This window comes from Peromyscus maniculatus, chromosome 5 (genome assembly GCF_049852395.1).
Source record: "Peromyscus maniculatus bairdii isolate BWxNUB_F1_BW_parent chromosome 5, HU_Pman_BW_mat_3.1, whole genome shotgun sequence".
NCBI lineage: Eukaryota > Metazoa > Chordata > Mammalia > Rodentia > Cricetidae > Peromyscus > Peromyscus maniculatus.
This window is the reverse complement of record NC_134856.1, coordinates 74,208,284-74,230,360: the sequence shown is the minus strand read 5'-3', so window position 1 is coordinate 74,230,360 and position 22,077 is coordinate 74,208,284. Positions and strand designations below refer to the sequence as shown.

At 44.9% G+C, this 22,077-nt stretch overlaps 1 protein-coding gene across 2 annotated transcripts in view; it reads right to left on the bottom strand.

The window, feature by feature from the left end:
* The window catches only part of Nebl (nebulette), a 361,793-nt gene extending 346,327 nt beyond the window's left edge, over nucleotides 1-15,466 (bottom strand). Inside the window, exons 1-2 of one of the 2 annotated variants that reach the window (XM_006989925.4) lie at nucleotides 15,077-15,466; nucleotides 13,672-13,766 (exon numbers count right to left, since the gene is read on the bottom strand). In XM_006989925.4, the coding sequence (XP_006989987.1) occupies nucleotides 13,672-13,766; nucleotides 15,077-15,145 (164 nt within the window). In that variant the 5' untranslated portion in view covers nucleotides 15,146-15,466. The remainder of the gene's footprint in view (nucleotides 1-13,671; nucleotides 13,767-15,076) is intronic. The other variant, XM_042278071.2, reaches the window with a different exon arrangement.
* Between the last annotated feature and the right edge of the window lie 6,611 nt (nucleotides 15,467-22,077).

Sequence of the window (22,077 nt, the reverse complement as noted above, 5' to 3'; positions counted from 1 at the left end):
AAACAACCCACAGCCACCAACCTTTTCTTCCTGAAACGTCCCAATCTGGGAACCCCCTTCCTTTGTGGGAAGTGATTGTCAGTCCGTCCTCAGTGTTTTGTGTCCCACAACAACCTCTCTTCTGGTCTTTTCTCCTTCATAAGTTCCACCTGCCCAGGAAACTCTTCAAGTTCACCACAGCCAGGCCCACCACACCCTGTGGTAGAAGGAGCAGTTCCAACAGAAGGAGGGAAGTCATCAGCCACTCAGCAGGCTGCTGTCCTGGATGTCCTAGCTGGTTACCCAGAACAATTCAGGTCATTCATAGTCTGTTATACTCATTTGCCTTGGCTATCTGACCATGGAGGCATTTGGACTTGAGGCTATGGACATAATCTCTGGATTGGTCTTATTGTAGCCAACGAACGTCAATTCATTCACAGATTATTTCATAAAATGAAAGTTTATCTTAGTTTCAGTGATGGTTCAGTGTGCTAAATGCTTGGCATATAAGCATGAGTATATGACCAGCTCCTGCCACCTAGATTTCTTCATCATTATGGACTGTACCCCTGAGCTGTGAACTAAAATAAAGACTTTCTACATAAAGTTATGTTTGACGGAGTATTTATCACAACAACAGAAAAAAAAAATAAGACATACAGGATTTGCTTCTAAGACTTTGGAAAAATAGTCATATAATAAAGTAATTTTCATAAGCAACTTTTATAAACATTATTTTTGTCAACCATTGTCTAAGTGTACATCAGTGATGAATAATCTAGCTACAAATGTCAGCATTTCACCTCATCAGAGTGCTTGTTGCTGGCCAAGTGTTATCAGTCCAAGCAGGGCCAGTTCTAGCAAGGATTGACACACGGATTCTTATGGACAAAAACGTCTATGCCTTCTCATTGTGTCAGCTGTTGGCTAGAATGGCCTAGAATAAAGCTGAGCTATATTGCTCAGAAAGCCAAAAGGCTCACAATGTCACAAACAGAACTGGTAGGACAACCTTCTCTGTTAGATGTCATGTAAGCACACAGCAGATGTTTGAACACACAGAGGCAATCAGAACTATCCCTGCCCTCAAGAAAAGACCTGTTTATAAAAGACAAATATACAGAGTTCCTCCAAGGGTCTTCCCATGGCTGGGTCCTCCCATGGAAGCAGCAAACTTGCATGGGTGGGGGGAGGGGTGTACATTTCCTAACTTCTAAGTGGCTAAATACAGATAGTGATCTTCATGTCATAGTGAGATAAGAAGGTCTGTGATGTGAACAAAGAGCACATTGATGGAGACAGGTGGAGCACAGCTATTGCAGAGAAAAGAATTCAATTGACCTTTGTCTCTAGTTTCTGACAGGAATACTCCAAATACTAGGACTTTCCCAAGGAACTGGAGTGCCTATGTCCTTCATGAGTCCCTTGGACCAAAATAAACTGTACGCTGTCAATACAGCTCAAAGCGGACCGGCTATTCCAAAAGACCATGTAATTCATTTGGACTTTGAGTAGGGTTATATCAGCCAGCCTCCTCCAGGGAGGGGAGGGCGTTAGAGACTGAACAGTCACATGGTAAATGACTCTATTAGTTGTACCTAAGCAATGAAACTCCGGTAAACAGTCTGGACATCAGAGCCTGGTGGGGAATCCTGGTGTCTGAGCACATTAGTGTCGGGGGAAAGTAACCGAGCCTGGCTCCACACAGCAGCAAATCACTATGTCCAGGATTATCCCAGATTCCGACCTATGTGCCTTTTCATTTGGATGACTTTGATTTGGGGGGGGGGGGGACTCCTCCCCTTTTGCTGTGTTTGCATACATGTACGTACACGTGCACACACACATGACCATGTGTACAGCAGCCAGAGGAGGATGCTGGATGGCTCCCCTGCTGTGTTCTGTGCCTTATTCCCTTTGAACAGAGTCTCTCGCTGAACCCAGAGCTCACCATTGTTTGTCCTCTGCTGCCTGGCAAACAAACCCCAGCAACCCTCCCATGTCTCCAACAGACGCATACATCTGACTGTTTACATGAGTGCTGGGATCTGAACTCAAGTCCTTGTGCTTATGAAGCAAACACTTACCCGTTGAGACATCTCTCCGGCCCCTTGATTTGTATCTTTGATGATAAAACAATTTTCTTTCTAATTAATTTATTGGGATTTCATTCAGTGTGCTTTGATCATGCCTCCCCTAACTCCTTGCTGAGTTCTGTGAATCATCCAAACTAATTATCATATCTGGAAGAGTTGATGTCACTCTGAAATTTCCATCCAGCTCGTCAGGAATGTGGGTAGCAGAGAACTCCTTAGCTGTGGCTGGAATCTTAAGTGGCAACCCTTCTTGCTGGGGACCTTGCCCTTCGCCTGTGGAATGATGCCAACTCCAGGACTGCTTTGCAATATTGCCACACTCACTTTCAACATCTTCAATATTTGCCTGAAAGAGTGCCTTAAAGATGCAAATCTCTTACAGTTGACTTGCCTTTCCTTGTCCCCATCCCCAAGCACAGACTGAGAACATTCCCATGTTCCTATCTCAGCAGAAAATCACCTCCAATGGGGTAGCCAAAGCAGCTGTGGTGCAAGATGAGCCTGAAAATGTCTGGTAAAACTGAGGCATAGAAACTAGTGATGCTGGAGAAATGGCAAGATGGAAGGAGGAAAAAGGAAAAGCCCCAGAAGCTCGTGGGCTAGCTAGCCTGACATACACAGCAGTGAGCGAAGAAAGACCCTGTATCAAACAAGGGGGAAGGTGAGTATTGACACTCAAGGCTGTGTCCCCCTTCCTCCCCACTCATACTGTAGTACACACACAGCCATACTCACACACGAACACAAGCGTGCACACAGCCAAAGATTTAAAAAATAAAAAAAAAACTATAATGAATGCACAAAGGAAAAGTCCAATAGTTGACTAAAAGATTCAGTCTATTTCACAAAGGTAGTCATAGCCTTGAAGATAAAAGTAACTCATACACAGAGTTACATGAGCAAGAATAAATGGCTAAATCTGGGTGTTTGATAAATCATGATAAGGTAATCCCTAATCTTTACTTAGTCCTTATTGTGTGCCCAAAATTTTGCTAAGCTCATTTTATTATTCTAATAAATTCTTGCTCCTGAGAAATAGTTGTACCCATTCTGCAGGTGAAGCTATTGAGACTTCAGCTAAGAAACTCAATGAAGACCTCAGAGCCAGTAGCCCAGGGTGGCTGGAGAGAAGGGGGACGACTGAAACAAACGGTAAAAGAAAGAGAGTTGTGAACATCTGTCAGAAACACAACTTTCTTTCCTCTGTGGGCAAAGAGTGCCATCGGATGTATCTATACAGGGAGTATTATGGCCAGAATCACATACTGCAAGGTAACTGTGGTGGCAGAAGGAATATTCCATGGACAATTAGGCAACAATGGCAAGGTCACTGGGCAAACATGGTTTAAAAAAAAAAAAAAATAGGCCAAACCTGGGAACAGCCAAGGGATCGATGTGGAGATCGAGAACAAGGAGAGATGATGGGATGCATGAAGTTCAAGAACCTGGAGACACTAAGGGAGAGCAGCCTTGAAAGAATGACACAAACTCTCCAAGGCATCAAATCACCAAAAACACATCTGTGGAGACTAGAGACCGGGCTCCGAGGTGCACACTGCTTTTGCAGAGGATCTGAGTTCGGTTTCCAGCACCTGTGTCAAGTGACTCACAACCAGCTCCAGAGGATCCAATGCCCTCTTCTGGCCTCTGCAGGCAACTGCACTCATGTGCACATATCCACATGTAGATACACACAATTAAAAATTACAAGTAAATCTCTTTTTTAAATACCTAAGAAGCAGGCCTTCTCTTCTTAGAAACAGATTTTTATTATTTTTAATTACGGTTACTGTGGGTGTATATGCATGTGAGGAGGCCACAGAGGACACTGGCTCCTCTGGAGCTGTGGTTACTAGTGGGAGCAGGCCTTCTCTATTCATGTGTGCATTGACTGAAGGCAGCTGCTCTGGTGCCTTGCCTGAATTTGGTAGACATCATTCTCTTGATCAGTTAATGGATCATGAAGTCACATTTAAGGACCACATTCAGTATTAGCAAGCAACACTGTGACATCCCCCTGTCATTCGGATCTGTGAGCCCCTGGCTGGGTACCATCACTCTGTCGCTCCAAGCTCTCTGTGTTGGTTTGCATCTGCCTTTGATGAATAATGAGCATCAGGGGAGCTAATCAAGGATTCTTGTTTAAAAATCTTTTTAGACCGCTGAGATGAAGCGGGAACATAACAGACCACCAGCCTAGTTCTCAGTCCATGTGATTTAAGAATGCACACACTGAACTGGTCGTCTTCTAGCCCCTCCTAGAATTCAGTGAGAAAGAGCCAACAGATTATAGAAAGGTAAACAGAAGCTAAACACTGCAAGGTCACTCCTTCCAGGGCTCCATTAAGAAAATGCAAAGCTAAATACAAATACAATTAACTTTGGGCTCCCAACTCCACAATAAACAATCATGGACATTTAAGCCGGGTCCTTTCACAACTTCCTGCCCCCACGTCTATGTCAGCGCCCCTACCCTGTCTCAATCAGAAAGGACTGAAGAGCCATTTGGTTCATTAGAGGAGCTTTGCTGGATTCCAGCAGCAAACTTGAGCACAGAAGAATCAATAACAATCCTTTTCACTCAGGCTCTGAATTGTGCTGGGTACTCAGCTCATAAATATTATTCAAGATCCCTCTTCTAGTACTAAAAGCCCAGATCAGCCTCGGCACACTAACCATGCAGCAGAAATGGAAAGCAAACAAAATTCGACCTCTTCCCTAGAGACTGCGGGGGGGGGGGGGGGGGGGGGGGGGGGGGGGGGCTCAGTGCACCAGAGGCCAGGGCGCCACGCACAGCAACGTCTGAGTCTTTCTCACTTCCTAACTTCCTCAGGAACGACTGGTAAAACATTCATCTGAAAATGTTTAAGGAAGACATCCAACACTGCGCTCTTACACCAGCTTCTGTCACATAATCAATACGTCCTCAAGCACACACATCTATATCACACACTGACCTTGCATTTCACCAAGATTCCGAAGGTATTTCCCGCCCTTCATCTTGGAATCTTTGCTGATCTCACATCATTCCATATCAAACATATCACCATAAAGAGACAGAGGTGCACATCAAAGGCACCTTTGGGAAATATTTCTTTTTTTGTCTGTTTTTGGTTTTGTTTTGTTTTGTCTTGTTTGGTTTCTTTGTGTGGCTCTGGCTGTCCTGGAACTCACTCTGTAGACCAGGTTGGCCTCGAACTCACAGAGACCCACCTGTTTCTGCCTCTCTGTGTACTGGGATTAAAGGCGTGCACCACCCACTGCCTGGCTCTGGAAATATTTTCAAATAGGGAGGAATTCCATGCATGGTTTGTAAACACAATCCTCTGTCATTTCAAAAGGTAATGAAATGAGTCAACTTTTGTCAGTGGCTCAGGGAGGTTCCTGAGAAGCAGAACATTTCACATATATTCTAGAACATTTCATGTAATATCAAGTGTATCCTCCTCTCCTTTTCAGTTATCAAGAAGAGGAAGGACAAGACACACAAGCAGAGGAAAGGGAAAGATCTGTCATCCTTTAATAGAAATGTTTATGTCAAGGAATAAAGACCTAATTTTTCCCCTGAAGTATGCAACTTCAAGGTAGGCAAGGCATATTCTAATCGGTGCTCAGCAGAACTCCAGCATGCCACAATGTCTTTCCTTCCAAGTTGTCACTTTTAAGACTGTGACATTTTCTCCAATCTCTGAGAAATATTAGGCCATGTCACCAATTTGTTGTGATAAATAACTGGGTGGACTGACACGTGGGTGCCTAATAGGTGTCATTTGGATGGTACAAACATCCTCTCACCCAGTAAGTCTCCGTAAGGTTCCTGTTGAGGAGAAGACATTTTCCCACTTCACCAATTATAATGAAACAACACAAACACGGATAAAGGATGCTCTCTGAAAGGTTCCTCAAGTACTCCTGAACCTTTAGGCAACAGCGAGCCCCACCACATTCAAGACCGGAATTCACAAGCCTAGCCCATCAATAAGGACATTCCTCCCCCCGTGCTATTCAGATTTGGAAAAAACACCTTTCAGGCTCCCCATACCTATCCTACACCTCCCTCCTACTACATTGTCCAACTTCTGCTTGCCTTCCTAGGAGAAACCCGGCCAGGCCCCATGCTGAATTAGGATTAAGCACAGAGTCCACACTCTGAGATGTTAGTATGATCACAGTCCCCAAGGAAAGCTTAATGCCAACTGAGCATCAGACCCCATGGAGGGCCTTAGGAAGACAAAGAGTTGGAGAGAGCCTGAATTCACCCTGCCTGACTGATGAGACAGCTGTCAGGAAGGAAAAAGAAAATATTCCTGCTTCTCAAGACTTCAGATCAAAATCAGAATCCCTGCCATGGGCTCTCATGTCTTTAAATACTACCATCTTGTCTATGTGGAATGTTTACAGCAAATCATAGAACTTCCTCACCTCCATAATTATGTAATACTGTATATGGCAGGTTCAGGCGGCAAGCAGGTAAGCAAAAAAGAACACTCCCCTCCCTGAGTGGACACAGATGGAGAACCGCATGGATCCCACACAGCATGACATGGGTGTGCCACAGCTGATCTAGGGGCTGGGGTGCCAGGTTGGCCCCTGGGAAAAGGGTAGGGCTAGCAGCATGGCGGACTGTGAAAACAACAGCGACTGAAGTCCATTAAGGGATCACTTCCAGCCCATTAACACACTGTTCCTCACTGTATCCACCCGCAATTCTGCGTGCTCTCTGGTGTACAGGGCATAACTACAGGCTAGCCTGTCTCAAACTTTTAGCTCTTAAATGCACTCTCATGTTTTCTCTGTGTTGCTACTTCATGTCTTTCCTCCAGTTCTGGTTACAGAAATGGCATTCCACAGTGTGAAAAACTGGTTTGGGGGCGGGGGGGGGGGGGGGGGTTAGTGGTGTGGCTTTTTGAGACAGGGCTTGCCGAGCATATATGAGGCCCCAGGTTTGATCCCCAGCACGGTACACACACTTGCACACACTTGTGCACATGCACACACTTACTTCAATATGACTCTTTCTATTAGGGTAACTGCTATTATTTATGTTCTACGCTTCTCCATCTTCCTGTACTTTTTCTTTACCTCTCGAAAATCTCCCACTGTGGAAAGGGCACCACTGCCTAATGAAGGTCAGCTATGGGCTGGTCCTGAGCTTTACCAATCTTCACCTGGCGCTGTGAGTTTTGTACGTTATGGTTTAAATGTGTACCAACACACACACACACACACACACACACACACACACACACACACACACACGTTTGTGTGTGAACACTTGGTCTCCAGCTGGTGCCGCTATTGTGGGAAGCTACCGAACCTTCAGGAAACTGGACCAATTGTCTGGATACAGGACACTAGTGGGTGGACCTCGAGAGCTACAGCCACACCCACTTTCTCACTCGGCTTCTGGTCTGCCACCACCCTGTGACTATCAACAAGCCCCCCCCCCCACACACACACACACACTTCCATGTCTTCCTCAGTGTGACAGGCTATGCCATCTGGACCTGTGAGTCAAATAAATCTCTCCTCTCTGAAGTCGCCGCTTTCAGGCATTTTGTCCCACATTTAGAAAAGTAAACAATCCATGCTATTACTGTTCTTGTTTTATAGAGGAAGAATAAACAATCCAAAGACTTGTGCTATAGGACATGATGGTGTCAGGATTCAAACCCATCTAGGCCACGCTCCAAAGTGCCAATGACAGGCTGAAGTTCAGGAAACCTTCTTCAGTAACTACAGCTCACTTAGTAGAGGAAACTCACAAATCCCCTTGAAATAACCTGAGGCCAGAGAGTGTTAGAGGACCAAATTTGGAAGGCGCAGACAGAGATAAGAGAAACGGGAGGTGGGGTGGGCGTGGAGCTCAGGTTTACATTTCATTATTTTCCCTTCCCTGTCCTCTGATAACCTAAGAAAGAGTACTAACAAGGAGTTAGCACAGAGAAGAGCTGAGTGGGAGCCAGAGGAGCCTTGGCCCAGATATGCGCCCGCAAGACAGGCTGGCAGAAGCACACTGACCATTCTGGGTGGCTCTTAATGAGCAGCGCCCAGCTCAGCATCTTCCAGGCTGGAGCTAGCCAATGAATATGCACAAGGGGAAATGCTAACGCAGCCAGAGAGAGACAGCAAATGCAGCACACAGCTCCTGCGGCTTCATTTTCAAAAGTCTAACAAAATCATGTTAAGTGAGACTCTTTGGTGGGAGGGAATCTTACTGAAAGGAGACTAAATGTACTTAGCACAGATATCTGTGGGTTTGGGATCGTTTTGGGTTTTTTTGTTTGTTTGTTTTTGTTTTTACTTCACAATTAAAAATACATTTGACACAGTCGGGACAAATGTTCAGCCCCACCCACCCATCCACCCCCACACACACACATATCTACAGAAGGAATGACTTGGGGAAAACATTGGCAAGGTCATAAACTATTGCATCATTGTCTGGTCCTTCCCTAGACCTAAGATAATGTGACATTTGGTGGCAGCATATTAAAGGCCAGTCATTGATATTGCTACTTCTAAGCAATAATGCCTTCTCAGAAAATTCTAAGAACCAATATATATTTTTTGCAAACACATAATAAATGCAAATTTGACTTTCACACACAATAAATTAAATAATTTGACAAACGGCCTTGGGGTTTATATTCTTTGTGTGGCATGTGGGGTATCAAAGTGTTTGTAGTTTAGCTTGGCATATAATTCACGCATAAATACAAGCTGTGTTTTTTGTCTAATCATCTCGTGTTATTTTCCCAGCACCTCTAGGCAGTAAGAACATTGCTCAGTCCCCTTTGCTTTGCAAGTTCTAAGATGCAGAAAATCCTGAATGTGCTAAACAAGAATCCACTGCCGGCTTATGAAATATAAAGGCTTATGAAAACATGGCACGTCCTCAAGTAGACCAGTTTGTTTTTAAATATTTTAATAGTGTGCACTGCTGTGTTAGGAACTAAATGTGTATTGTGTCCAATCTCACATCGAGTCTATACTCTATTTTGATCATCCTATAAAAAAGATCAAAATGTAAATACCATGTAAATTATATTTTATACATGTCCTCCTTTGCATGAAAGCAAACAGAATACTTATTTCTTCTCTGAACACATGAGAATATAAACAAGCAACGCATCTAAACCCAAGAAGTATTCACTGCCTCACTCCATTAAAAAAAGATGCCCTCAGGTATCAATTACAAAGAGAATGCCTGCGCTTATGCTTTCAAATTTTTAAGCACAACGTTAATATTTATTTCAAAGGGTCTCAAGCTAATTATGCATGCTACTGTCTAAAAGAAAATACTATATAAGTACTCTGCCTGAAAACTCTCTTAAGAGACTATTGAAGCCAAGAGAATTGATAGCAAAAATTGAATGCCTGACATTGAACTTGTCGTAACCAGGAAAAGTTGGTATTTTCCTAACAACTAAATGTGAACTATGCACCTTGATTGGATACCAGTATAAAACATGCACACATTTGCACACACCCCCACACACAAACTGAAAAAGAGACTCTTAGGACAATGAAAAAAATGCAAGTTAAACATGGACCAAATATAAATATTATGAGTTTTATTTCCTTACACATGAAATGGTTCTGTGACTCTTGAAGAAACTATTCTTATTCTTAGTGCATGATATCATGTTTAAGGATGAAATATGATAAAATATGAAACTGGCCAATGGCCTAACAGTATTTAAAATGTATAGAATTAGATGTATGCGGAAGAATGTGAAGTAAAATTGACAAAATGTTAATGAAAGTTGATTGCGGGTGAGAAGCACACAGATGACCAATGTCAAATCTGCCCTCCTTACCTGGGATGGCCATAGCTGCAGGTTCAACTAGTCACAGATGAATACTACTGGAAAATATGTGTCTCTACTAACCATGTGCAGGCCTTTTTCCTGCCAACACTCCCTAACAATACAGCATGAGCACTGTTTGCACAGCATTTGCACTGTGCTGGGACATAAGTAATCTAGAGGTGACTTATAGTAGATGGGAGGACACGAGAGGTACGCAAATACTACATCCTTTTCCCTAAGGGCCTTGAGTATCTACCAATATTGCTATAGACAGAGGGAAGGGGTTGCTGGACCCTATATGCCTCAGATACTGATGACTGCATTCTCCTTATAAGACTCTCACATTAAAAAGTGGCACGAGCATATGCATGCATCAACTACCAAACCAAACTAGGCACAGCTAAAACATTGTTTTCCATGGACAGAGAGAAAACGCTTCATTTTCTTGGAGCTTAATTCATTAGAGCATCAATTTTCCACCACTGACCCAGAGAAATGATGGCCGCCCTTCTGTCGGAGACTACAGCAGACAACTGACTGACAAGCACCACCTGAATTAGAACAGATGCATGGGATCCCCAGAGGGGAATCCACATGGGCCAGATCACACGGCAACGCAGGCCCCCAGAAAAATATGGGCTGAGAACAGCAGAGACCTCTGAGCCTGGAAGCATCATGGCAAACAGAACCTGCAACTGGCGAAGCCTTGCTTTCTGGAGAAAGTATGCTAAGATAGGATGCAAACCTGAGCTAAATGAGACACATAACAAGACATCAGCTCTCTCATTCACCCAGGAAAGACAGACTCCTACCTTCCTCTTAGCTGTTCAATTAAGTGAACTGCCAAGTTCAATAATAAGCAAAAGAGCCAGGTGGTACTCTTAAAACTTCTAGTTCAAGTTACTAACAAAGTACTAGAATCATGAGGAATAGAAAAATCTGTAAATATTTAATTTAGAGATATCTAAAATTATTAAAAACTAATACTCAAGCCTAGAAACCCTCACAGCAGGGTATTTCCTATTGATGGAGTTCTTTTGTTTTAGGGTCCAAATCCCAGTGTTTCTTGGCACTAATTCACTGTTAAGTCATCGTTCAAACCAGCCTTTCCCAACCTGTTCAAACCTTGCCGCACACTCTGGGACTCTTTCATGGAATGGAGCTGGGCTAAACAGAAAGCACTGAACTTTTGAGTTGGCCCAGAACGATGACCTCACTTGCTTCTTGTTTTTCCTTGTAGGATGTGTGTGTGTGTGTGTGTGTGTGTGTGTGTGTGTGTGTGTGTGTGTGTGCTCATTTGAATGTGTGTGTTCATATACATCTAGGCACATGTATATGAGCATGCATGTGAAAGCCAGAGGTCAACCACAGGTATCATTCCTCAGGAGTTGTCTATCTAGTTCGTTTTTGAAATGAGCCTGGAACTCAACATGTATACTAGACTAGCTGGTCAGCAAGTCCCAGGGATCCACCTTAGACCACAAGCTAAACAGTTACAGGGAGGATGGTTGACTTTCCTTTACCTAAAGAACAATTATCTTGTTTATGTGCTGTGAACCCTTATCCTCTCCTTGCTGCATCTGCCTTTGACCTAAAACCAGCTGTTTATCCTTCTTAAGGAAGCAGAAGACCATGGCCCCCACAATCTCATTTTTGCTTTAGATTTTCTCAGTAAGGTATGTGGTCTGGGAGGGTTGAAAACAGATTCAAAGAATATCTGTGCACTATACTTATCCAAGGAATTCCTGAATTCTCTTCAGTCCTCAAAATTCTAATTTCTTGGAAAGCATCTGTCTACCTGTGAGCACTAAACTAGACCAGAAAGAAACTCGAGAAACGTTGCAGAATATTTGTTTAACTACGCAAAGATGCGTTGCATTTGTTTAACTATGTAAAGATGTGTTGCTGTTTTACCTTGCTTGCCTAAGGCACCTGATTGGTCTAAACAAAAAAAATGAACAGCCAATAGCAAGGGACAGCGTATAGGAGGGACTTCTGGGCAGGGAAAGGAGGAGGAGGAATTTAGGCTCAGGGTAAAAAAGAAAAGAGACTACAGGGAGACACCAGGGGCCAGACAGACAGACATGGAGGAAGTAGTAAAGTAGGACATACAGAATAAAAGAAAGATAAAAGGCCCTGAGGCAAAACGTAGATAAATAGAAACTGGTTAAATTAAGCTAAAAGAGCTAGTGAGACAAGCTTAAGCTAAGGCCAAGAATTGATAACAATAAGTCTCCACGTCTTTATATTGGGAGCTGTTTGGCAGCCCAAAGAAAATTCCAACTACAAAGAAAAAACCACTGTAATTCTCCATCACACTGTATGCATGTGTATGTGTGTATGTATGTGAAACGTACATGCACACGCAAGGAGACTAGAGGAGAATACCAATCGTCACTCTCCATCTTGTCCCCTCGACACAGAGTCTCTCATGGAACCTGTCTAGGTGGACCGCCAGCAAACCCCAGTGACCCCCCTGTCTCTACTCCCCAAAATGCTAAGGTAATGGGTGCTGAGGCTTATACTGCAAGTGCTCCTACTCACCAAGCCATCCCCCCAGATCCCAGATACTTTTTAAGCGCTGCACCAGAGGTGTGAGCATACTGTTTGTTCACCAAATGTCTGCTGACTGTGATATGCTCTCCATACAAGATGAAGACAGTCAGACCTCAGTCTCCCAGAGACCTGGGGAGGAGGAGGTTCTGCCAATAGTCCAGCTAAAACATTAGTGTCTGTCCAGAGGTCTCCCAGACATCTCTAGGCCTGGCCATGACCACAGGGGAACTGGGAAGAGGAAGGATCAACACTCAGAACTCAAAGCCCACAGTGACACCATTTTGTGACAGGAGGGATGCTCAGGAAAATAAAGCAGCACAGGTCGCAAGACAACCAGAGAGCCTTGGGAGCTTCTGCCCAGTGTGGATCCACTTGCAGCCTCTGGAAGTGATCTGAGCCCATTCTGAAGCTTAGCTCCTCCATTTAGTTTCATTCCCTGTTACGGAGGGGAACAATATTAATGCCCCCCCCACACACACACACACACACTACTCGTAGGATTTACCAAAGATTAAATAACTCGGCATGCATGAAGTACTCTAAGCATGGCCTGATTCATGGTAAACACTGTGTCAATGCTAGCTAATATTGCCTAGAACATGCCCTCAGGGGAGCCTGTCAAAGAAAGTGCCACTGCTTTATTTCCCCCACCTACCACTGGGCAGCCGGAAGTACCCTGACTCCTACAGAAAGTCTATGACAGCAGATCTGATACTAACCAGGTAGGAATCACATCACGATTCTTTCATTCCCTGTTCAAACCCCAGAATACCTGGAGCGGTCTCAGTGAAGAACAAGCAAACGAGACTTCTTTCCCTAGCAACTAGGTTCAGATATAAAATTGCAAGATAGCGACATCCTATGATTAAAATGGAAATTGACATATGATTAAAATGGAAATCTACCTGACATGCATGTCAGAGCCCACGCATTCTCAGGGGGTAAGTTCTTGAGCTTCTAATAAATGTCCCTAAGTCGGAAATGCTGTGAACTTCAAAAGCTAACCTGGTGGAAAAGTCACACAAATTACCCTACACGTTAGCAGGACATAAATACAGCAACCTTCAACATAGTAAGCGACCATGGAGTCTGTGATAGAAAGAGGTCACTGGCCACCTGCACACCCGGGTGGCACAGTGAGTCAGTTCTTCAGAAGGGCCATGTCTACTAACTTAAGCTCTCCCGCTGGGCTACACCTGGCACAGCACGCTGGCAGAACTTACGCATTGCAATAGGGTTTCTTTTCATAGCCTTTGTAGTTGTTCATGTTGAGAGCCATCTTGCAGACCTCGCAATGGAAGCATCCTTTATGCCAATACTAAGAAGGAAAGAAAAACAAAAACAATACTTAATATTCCATTGCAATACCAGCTCTGGACAGAATGGGCAGAGAAGGCAGCCCATATCATAACATTGCCAGGAAATGACCGTAGGTAGTAGCCCACACTTATCTATTTCCAGTTCTGTAAAGAACTCAGGCAGCTATTAAAGTTCATTTTTAAATTTATCCCACCACTGCGGACTCACAACGGAAGAAATGCCAAGGGTCTATCCATATTACAGCCGAAAAGGAACCCTGAAGTCCGATAATGGAGAAATGGGACGGGTGGTGTGGCTTTAAGATGAAAGTGGTTCTCTTTCCAAATGTCTAAATGTTGTGTTTGTAGGATTTTCGCACACGTGTCCACCGGAAGTCAAGACAACCCACAGTAGCAGAGGTGGACTATGTAAGTACCCTTGTCCCCATCCCCGCCCAGCTTCCACTAAATTGCAAAACGCCGCCGTCTGTGTCTGGGAGACAGCTTACTCTACAGAGGCATTTGTAACACCAAAGCAAATTTCACTGGGACTGCCTACGCTGGTTTCAATTGTCAGTCACCAGGGATCGCACTGGGTCTGTCTTGTAGGCTGTTCAACTCCATCCACACCCAGGAAGGGCAGAGCTGCTGAGACCAGGCTAAAGCCACTTCCTCTGGAATTTACCCTGGTGGACCAGGCGCCCGTGGGTCAGCTTGCTACACCGGGCTGGGTCTTTCCTAGAGGGATTATTCTTAGCACTGCGGCAGCAGCGCCCCACCACATATTAATTGCTATTTGCCGTTGTCACCAGAACTGTTAGGGACTGGATGAGATGAAGGTGCCAAGGTCCGTGCAGTGGGGAGGGAGGGACAGAATGGACGGGGGAGGGGGCGCGGCTTGTCAACTGCCCCCCCCCCATTCCCAGCCTGGCTCGTGGGTGACTCAGCCTGGCTGCTGGGTGGGTGCTCAGCCTAGCTCCTGGGTTCTCAGCTTGGCTCCAGGATGGCTCAGCCTAGCTACTGGGTACCCATCCTGGCTCCTCCGTGCCGGGGCTGCCATGCGTCCTTCAAAGCAGCCGTGTGGATGTCGCGCACCCTACACCCGGGACAAAAGCCTTTCCTAGTTCCAACACCCTTATCATCTGATCGTAGAGGTCTCAGACACAGCGACAGGGGTCTTCCTCCGAGCATCCTCTCCCTGGGCCAAGACCCAGGACACATACCAACCCACTCACTCATCTTTCTAACCCAGGTGCCAAAACTTCTTGGAGCAGGTGCAGCCGGGCGCCGGGCAGGTCCGGGCTGGCTGGCCAGGCGCCCCCTTGCTCACCTTATCGAGGCAGTTGACTTTCTCCGTGGGATACACCACTTTTCCGCAGCGGGCGCACTGGGGATTCATTGTCGCGGTTCCCGCGGGCGGTGGCTGTTGCTGCGGCGGTGGCTGGGGGCTCCGGGGAGCCGCTGTGACATCCCCCGGCGAGCCCCGTGCCACCTCGGGGCAAGCAGAAGGGCTTCAAGCGCGGGCGAACTGGTCTGGTGGGGTGCAAGGGGGCGCGGCGGGGCCTGGGGCCGGCCGCACTCTCGAGACGCTGGCGCTCGGCTCCCGACTCGGGCCGTGCGCCGCTGGCTCTGCGTCGCTAGCGCTCCAGGTACCGGTGACTCACAAGCACTCGCGCCCGCCCCTCGCGCTCGCTCACTCGCTCCCCCGCCACCGCCGCCGCGGCCGCCGCCGCCGCCGCCGCGCAGGCCAAACCCACCAGCGCGCACCGACCCAAGGGGTAGAGAAGCAGCCTGTCTGGCACTAGGGGACAGAGGGCGGCGCGGGGGCGGGGGGGTGGCTGGATAGGGGAGGAAGCTAGGGACCCGGAGAACTCCGCACACAGCCAGCCACCCAATGAGGCCTGGGGAGCCGGCACCCACGCCGCAGCAGCCTCGGACGCCCAGGTGGGCGGCGGCGACAGAGCAAGTCAGGCGGGGGGGGGGGGGGGAGGTCAGAGCTGTGGGTAACGGGAGCCCCGGGGAAGCTCAAACCCGCGCGCTTCCAGTGCCCCTTCCCTTCTCTTCTTCCGGAGATGGATGCCCCCCTCTCACACCAGGGTGATGTCCCTGACACCCAGAGGTCGGCCAAGGATGTGCCCGAGCTCCTCTTAAGGCTCAGGGGGGCCAGCGCTGCATGGTGCCACCCAGCACACTGGCCAAGACTCCCTGCCTGCGATGAGGCTTTCTCTCCGCCTAGAGCTGAAGACGCTCGGCCTGGAACTGGGAGGTTCGCGGGAACGAGAGACTCAACCGGTCCACCCCCTTGGGCCACCTGGCTCCCACCACCACTGGACAGAGAAAATGATAGTCTATAGAGCCTGGCTGAAGTCCTACGACCCTGGATGAGGAAGCTTTCTTGGTGCCCCCTAGTCGCCGCACTTTTTATACTTTTTATGTCATTGGAGAGCGACTGGTCATTACAGGCCAGAATCAAGCCTCTCTTGATTAATACAGTCGGTGTTCATTTTGAGTGTATACAATGCATTGTTTTGCAATTAAGTAACACGAAGATCTGAGAAAAGTTCTTCTCCTGAGCTCAGAGAAGCAATTACAAACCCAACATACAAACCAGAAGAGCCAGAAAATCAAGCTAAGGGTAGGAAGGACCCGGACAAAACAGCAATGATTTTTTTTTTTTCATTTTAATGATAATCTCGAGATTATTGGATTCGTTTATGAGAAGCAAACAAACGGAGCCATGTTAACTATATTTTGTGCCTGACCCTGCTTCTTTCTGGCTTTGTGGCCTTCTGCCAACGCTGAGCTTCCCTTTGACTCAATCTTCTCATCTCCAGAATGGGGCTGACAGCAGTTACAAAATAGCTCTGACCCTTCTGGAGTGAGGATTAAGTGAGTCAGCAGTCGGTAAGCGCTTCAACCTCCCTGGCCTCTGTAAGCGCCACGCAAATCGCAAATCGGCTAGGATTATCATAAATTGGTTGTAACAAACACATTCCTTTCCTAGCAAGAGGATTAAGATTCAGTCATGCCACTTAGCAACTTCTGTGACAAATATTTCTGTCACTTCAAGAAAAATCAGAGCTGCACCTTTTCCTGGGACAGCTATTGATTGCCAAGCCTCTCAGACAGGCTGCGTCATGAACATATTCAGAATAATACCCGGCTGTTTGACTTTTCCCAAGAGGGTAACTTCTTTAAACATAGTCTCCAAATCCAACGGCTCTAACCACTCACTGCTGTGTCCACAAACCCACCTTCAAAGCAAATAAAAGGATAATTTGCTATCAGAGAGTACCACTTATCCTTAAAAACACCTCAAAGATCATTAAAGATGCCTGTGGGCAAAAGAGTATGTTTGTAATCTCCTAGAGGACAGCAATTTTTCTTAATTTTTTTTTTTTTTAGCATTAGGTTTTTGGAACTGCAGGTTGTAAGATGTAAATACCTTATTCTTAAATGCTGAGCACAGAATTCAGGAGTAAAATGGTGGTGACGTTTATAGCTTATTAGTTTCCCTATAAACTGTATAATTTCTGACAAAATCAGCCACCCATCACAGTGATTGACATACAGTAAGTACTAATTAAATGTTGACCGAAAGTATAGACAAGTGCACACCTTAACACTGGAATTAACTGTGATGTGTTATTCTTTGAAGGATAAACAATGACTCCTGGGCACGGTTTCCCTCCTGAGTCTGTTTCTCTGACTCCTTGTTTTGTGCATCAAGCCAGCGTAAGTTTCTTAATGCCATGTGGAGAGAACTCAAATCCCATCTGTCTCTACAAGGACTTCTTTATTTCCCAAACCAAAACCCTGGAACTTGGCTGAAACCTGTCCTCTGGCCTAGCCTTCTTCCTTCAAGCAGATAAAATGATTTAGTTGTTCCACCAGGGAGACCTCTGCCCTCACGCCTTTTTTTACTTGACCAGCCTAGAAATTCTGCCCTGTGGTCACTGTACGCCAGCACATCCACTTTATCCTTTTTGCTGGCATGGCCACAGAGGTAATAATAATAATAATAATAATAATAATAATAATAATAATAATGGGCTATTATTAGTCCCCTTCATAAAAAGGCTTCTGTACTTAGAAGTTAGATAAAGTTCTCAGATGGGTTTACTTTTCCCTACGGGGTCTGTTTATAAAGAATCTGCCATAAACAATGATTATTTAAGCTATATAAGTTGAACTCAAAATCGGGCATTCTAAAGAGTCACTAGTATTACCCAAGACTAACTAGTGACTTTGATAAGCAGTTACTTGGACATAACTGTGGTGAATTGTCCTACTCCCAAGAACGCAAGGACACCTAATGTGAGGACTCCGAAGTGATCACCCTGACTTTCTGTTTTGTATAATAGTCTGCTTTTACTGTTATGTTAATGGCATCCCCCAACATGGCATGACATAGCAGCAAACTTCAAATAATGAAAAAAATGTCTCAACAAATGACAAGACTCACCAAAATCAGTTCCATTGCCGAATATTAAAGCATCTCTAAATACTGAACCTTGATGATGAGGTGAATCTACCCAAAACCTTCCTAACTTTGGAAACAGAAGAAGGAAGGATGAATGTTAAACCCTTATCTTGCACTTTATTTTAGGGGTCTCTATCCCAGAAATGCTGATGGCAAGGAAAATAATATCTCCCCCACCCCCCCAAAAAAAATGATGTCCCCTCTCCCCGCACTGTGAGTTTCTTACTTTACATGATGCTATATTTTGGACACAGAACCATACCACACCATCAAGGCCCTATATCATAAAGACTTTGACCTCAGGCTGTGGCAATATTAGGAAGCAGCACCTTTAAAAAGTAGGGTCTAATGAGAAGTAGGTCATTTGGGTTTCAATTAATTGTGTTATAACAGCAGCAACAGAAAACTAAAACACTACTTGTGTGAATGGCATCCTTTCTTTCAGCCACAGGGAGTTACAAAAGTCCTAAAGGACCAGTTGGAAGTATGGCTAGGATTCTTTATGCACAGCCATAAAACAGCGGATGTTCATTCTCTCGCTTCCTTATAAAAAGACTTACTCACCCAGTTTACCTCACTTCATTAAATTTGCTCATGTGTATACAACGTAAGTAGTATGCAGGTCAAAATGTTTCTCTGAAATCTCCCTAGATTTTTATTTCCTTATGTACAGAGCAATTCAATGGATAATAGTCTCATCTTTTCAGCAAGTACCCTGAAGTCAACCCAGAGTGCTCCCCTACACCCTAACCCAGCCATCAACTCCTGATTTTGTCTCCAAAGAGTTCTTGAATCTGTCTCCATGCCTCTGACTTTGTGTAGCAAATTGTGTCTCCTTTATATTTTTCTGTGATGGCTCCCTAAAGGTTTTATCATCACACAAGCTACAGAAGGAAATAGGATCTTACTCTCGCAGACCAGAGTTAAAATTGTTATCAACAGGGCTGAGCATCTAGCCTAATTGGCAAAGTTCTGGATTCAAACCCCAGGACCACATAAAACCAGGTGTGGTAGCACACACCGGCAATGCCACCACAAAGGAGATGGAAACAAGAGGATCACGGCAACTACATGGTTGATTCAAGGCTATCCTGAGGCTACATGAGGCCCTGTCTCAAAAAAGAAATGTTAGGGCTGGAGACTTTTCCCAGTGGTTAGAGCACTTGCTCTTCCAGAGACCCTGCGTTTGATTCTCAGCACCCACATGGTGGCTTACAAACATCTCTAACTCCAGTTCCCAGGGATCCAGTGCCCTCTTCTGACCTCTGTGGGCACCAGACACTCACACGGTGCACAGAGATACATGCATACAAAACATCCATATACGTAAAAATAAATAAATCATTTTAAAAAAGAAAGAAATGTCATAGAGAGAAAATCCCCACTTCGCCAGGTCTGAGAAATGGCCTCTACCCCTGCCAATGCTGTACGATTTTTTAAAATAAAATATGCTCATCAAAAGCACTAAACATAGTACCTAGTGCCTAGTAAGAAGTTAATCAATATTTGTTATAATCACTGAACTGTTAGATTGAAATTTTAAATTAGACTCTGTGCTACATGTGAAGTCAGATGGGCCGTGACTAAGATGGTAGTTATTATCATCCTTTTCATGTACTCTGTCTGTTTTCTCAATCATCTGTCTACTTTATAAATAGCAGACTACCGAAATAAAATTGACATGAAGAATACTCTTCTTGCCAGGCACAATGGCGCTCATCTTTAACCCCAGCACTCTGGAGGCAGAAGCTGGAGGATCCACTTTAAAGCCAGCCTGGTCAACAGAGTGGATTCTAGACCAGCCTGAGTTACATAACGAGACTAACAAAAAACAAAACGACAACAACAACAAAAACAAACAAACAAAAAAACCCACATTTATTGTACAGAGAGAATAAATGTCAGTGGTCAGCCACAAACTGGACATCTCTATCACATTCTCCCCCAAGACAAAGGGATCATCAGGGAAGAGAGAGAAGAAAAACTGTAAGAGCCAGATGTCAGGACAGGAGGGAAACGGTGTCTTCTGGACACGACAGGACCTCCACACTCACAAGCTCACATCAACTGTGATTGTGATTGTCTACACAAGAGCAAGCCAGTCAACATTCCAGCACAGAGGGAGGGAGGGAGGGAGGGAGCGGCTCATGAGTCCCCACCCTAACTGAGCAACTATTCACAACTGATGGCTGCTAGGACAGAAGGAATCAGTTTTCTTTTAAGGTGGGGCTCCTGTCAGCCGAGCACACTCCAGTGGATGGTCCCACACCCATGAGTGTGGGGAAGCACAACTTGGACTTGTTGGGTTATTAAAAAAAATAAAAAGACATGAAGTTAGGAGGTGGTGGAGGATGGACCGGCAAGGAGTAGTTAGGGGGAGAGTGAGAGATGCATATGATCAAAATTCATTATATTATGTATAAAATTCTCAAAGAATAAAAATAGTATGTTAAAAATAAGTAAAAGATGATACAGTAAAGAATGCATATAAGAAAAAAAAAACTATATGATTGTCTTAGTCACTTTTCTACAGTTGTGATAAGACCAAGACAACTTAGAGAAGAAAGGTTTTATTTGGGGCTAACAGTTTCATAGATTTCCACAGAGACCATCACGGTGGAGATCATGGCAGCAGATGGGCATGCATGACATTCAAGCAGTAGCTGAGAGCATACATCTTGATCCACAGTCTTGTGAGGCAGAAAGAGCTAACTGGAAATGGCATGTGCTTTTGAAACTTCAAACCTGGCCCCCAGTGGCACACCTCCTCCAACAAGGCCACGCCCCCTCATCCTTCCCAAATAGCTCTTCCAACTGGGAATTAAGCATTCAAATATATGAGCCTATGGGGGCCATTCCCATTCAAACCACCACAATGATTAAAATTATCATTTACCTTTATGCCTTTACCTCCGCTCCACAGAATTCATAAGTTGAGATGTTAATTCCCAATGCTCTGGTTTTAGAGATGAGAACTGTGGGAGAAAATGAAGTCTAGAGGAGACCCTGAGGATGAAGCTCTCCTGGTGACATCAGCACCCTTGTAAGAAGAACTGCCAAGGTTGGTACTCTCTTCAGGAAGAGTCTCCTTCAGACCCATCCCAGCACCCTGACTCCCAGACCTACAGCCTCCAGAACTGTGGAAAAGTAAATGACTGTCTAAGCCACTCAGTCTCAGGTGTATTTTTAGGGCAGCCCAAGCTAACATTGGACCTCCACATGGCTTCTAACTAACTCAAGGAAGATATTCTTGCCTAATAGACACAATGACAGAAATAAAAATAAGCAGTTTTTCTCCTTCCTGGTAGTAGGTTCCTGTGCTTTTTGTACCAAAGCTCTGACTCACTAATTAGCATCAATTTCAAGCCACAAAGCAAAGTAGATTTTCAACCTGCTTGGCAAGAATTGTAATTATGTTCAGTGACAAATTAAGGAATCATTCTCAGCATACACAAAAGCAAATAAAAGTTTAACCATTTAAAAGTAATATTAAATTCTATAACACAGCCATGATCAAATAAGAATTGCTTCAGGCAGCTTTAAAAAATCTGATCCTAGCCGGGCGGTGGTAGCACACGCCTTTAATCCCAGCACTCGGGAGGCAGAGGAAGGAGGATCTCTGTGAGTTCCAGGCCAGCCTGGGCTACAGAGTGAGTTCTAGGAAAGGCACAAAGCTACATAGAGAAACCCTGTTTCAGAAAACGGGAGAAAAAAAATCTGCTCTTAGATAAGATATAGCTAATGGTCATTTTTTTCCTTTTAATTAATTTTAGGAGACATTAGTAAAAGTGTATATATCCTTGTCTTTAAGACATACTACCCCTATTTCTTTAACAAAGTTAAAACAA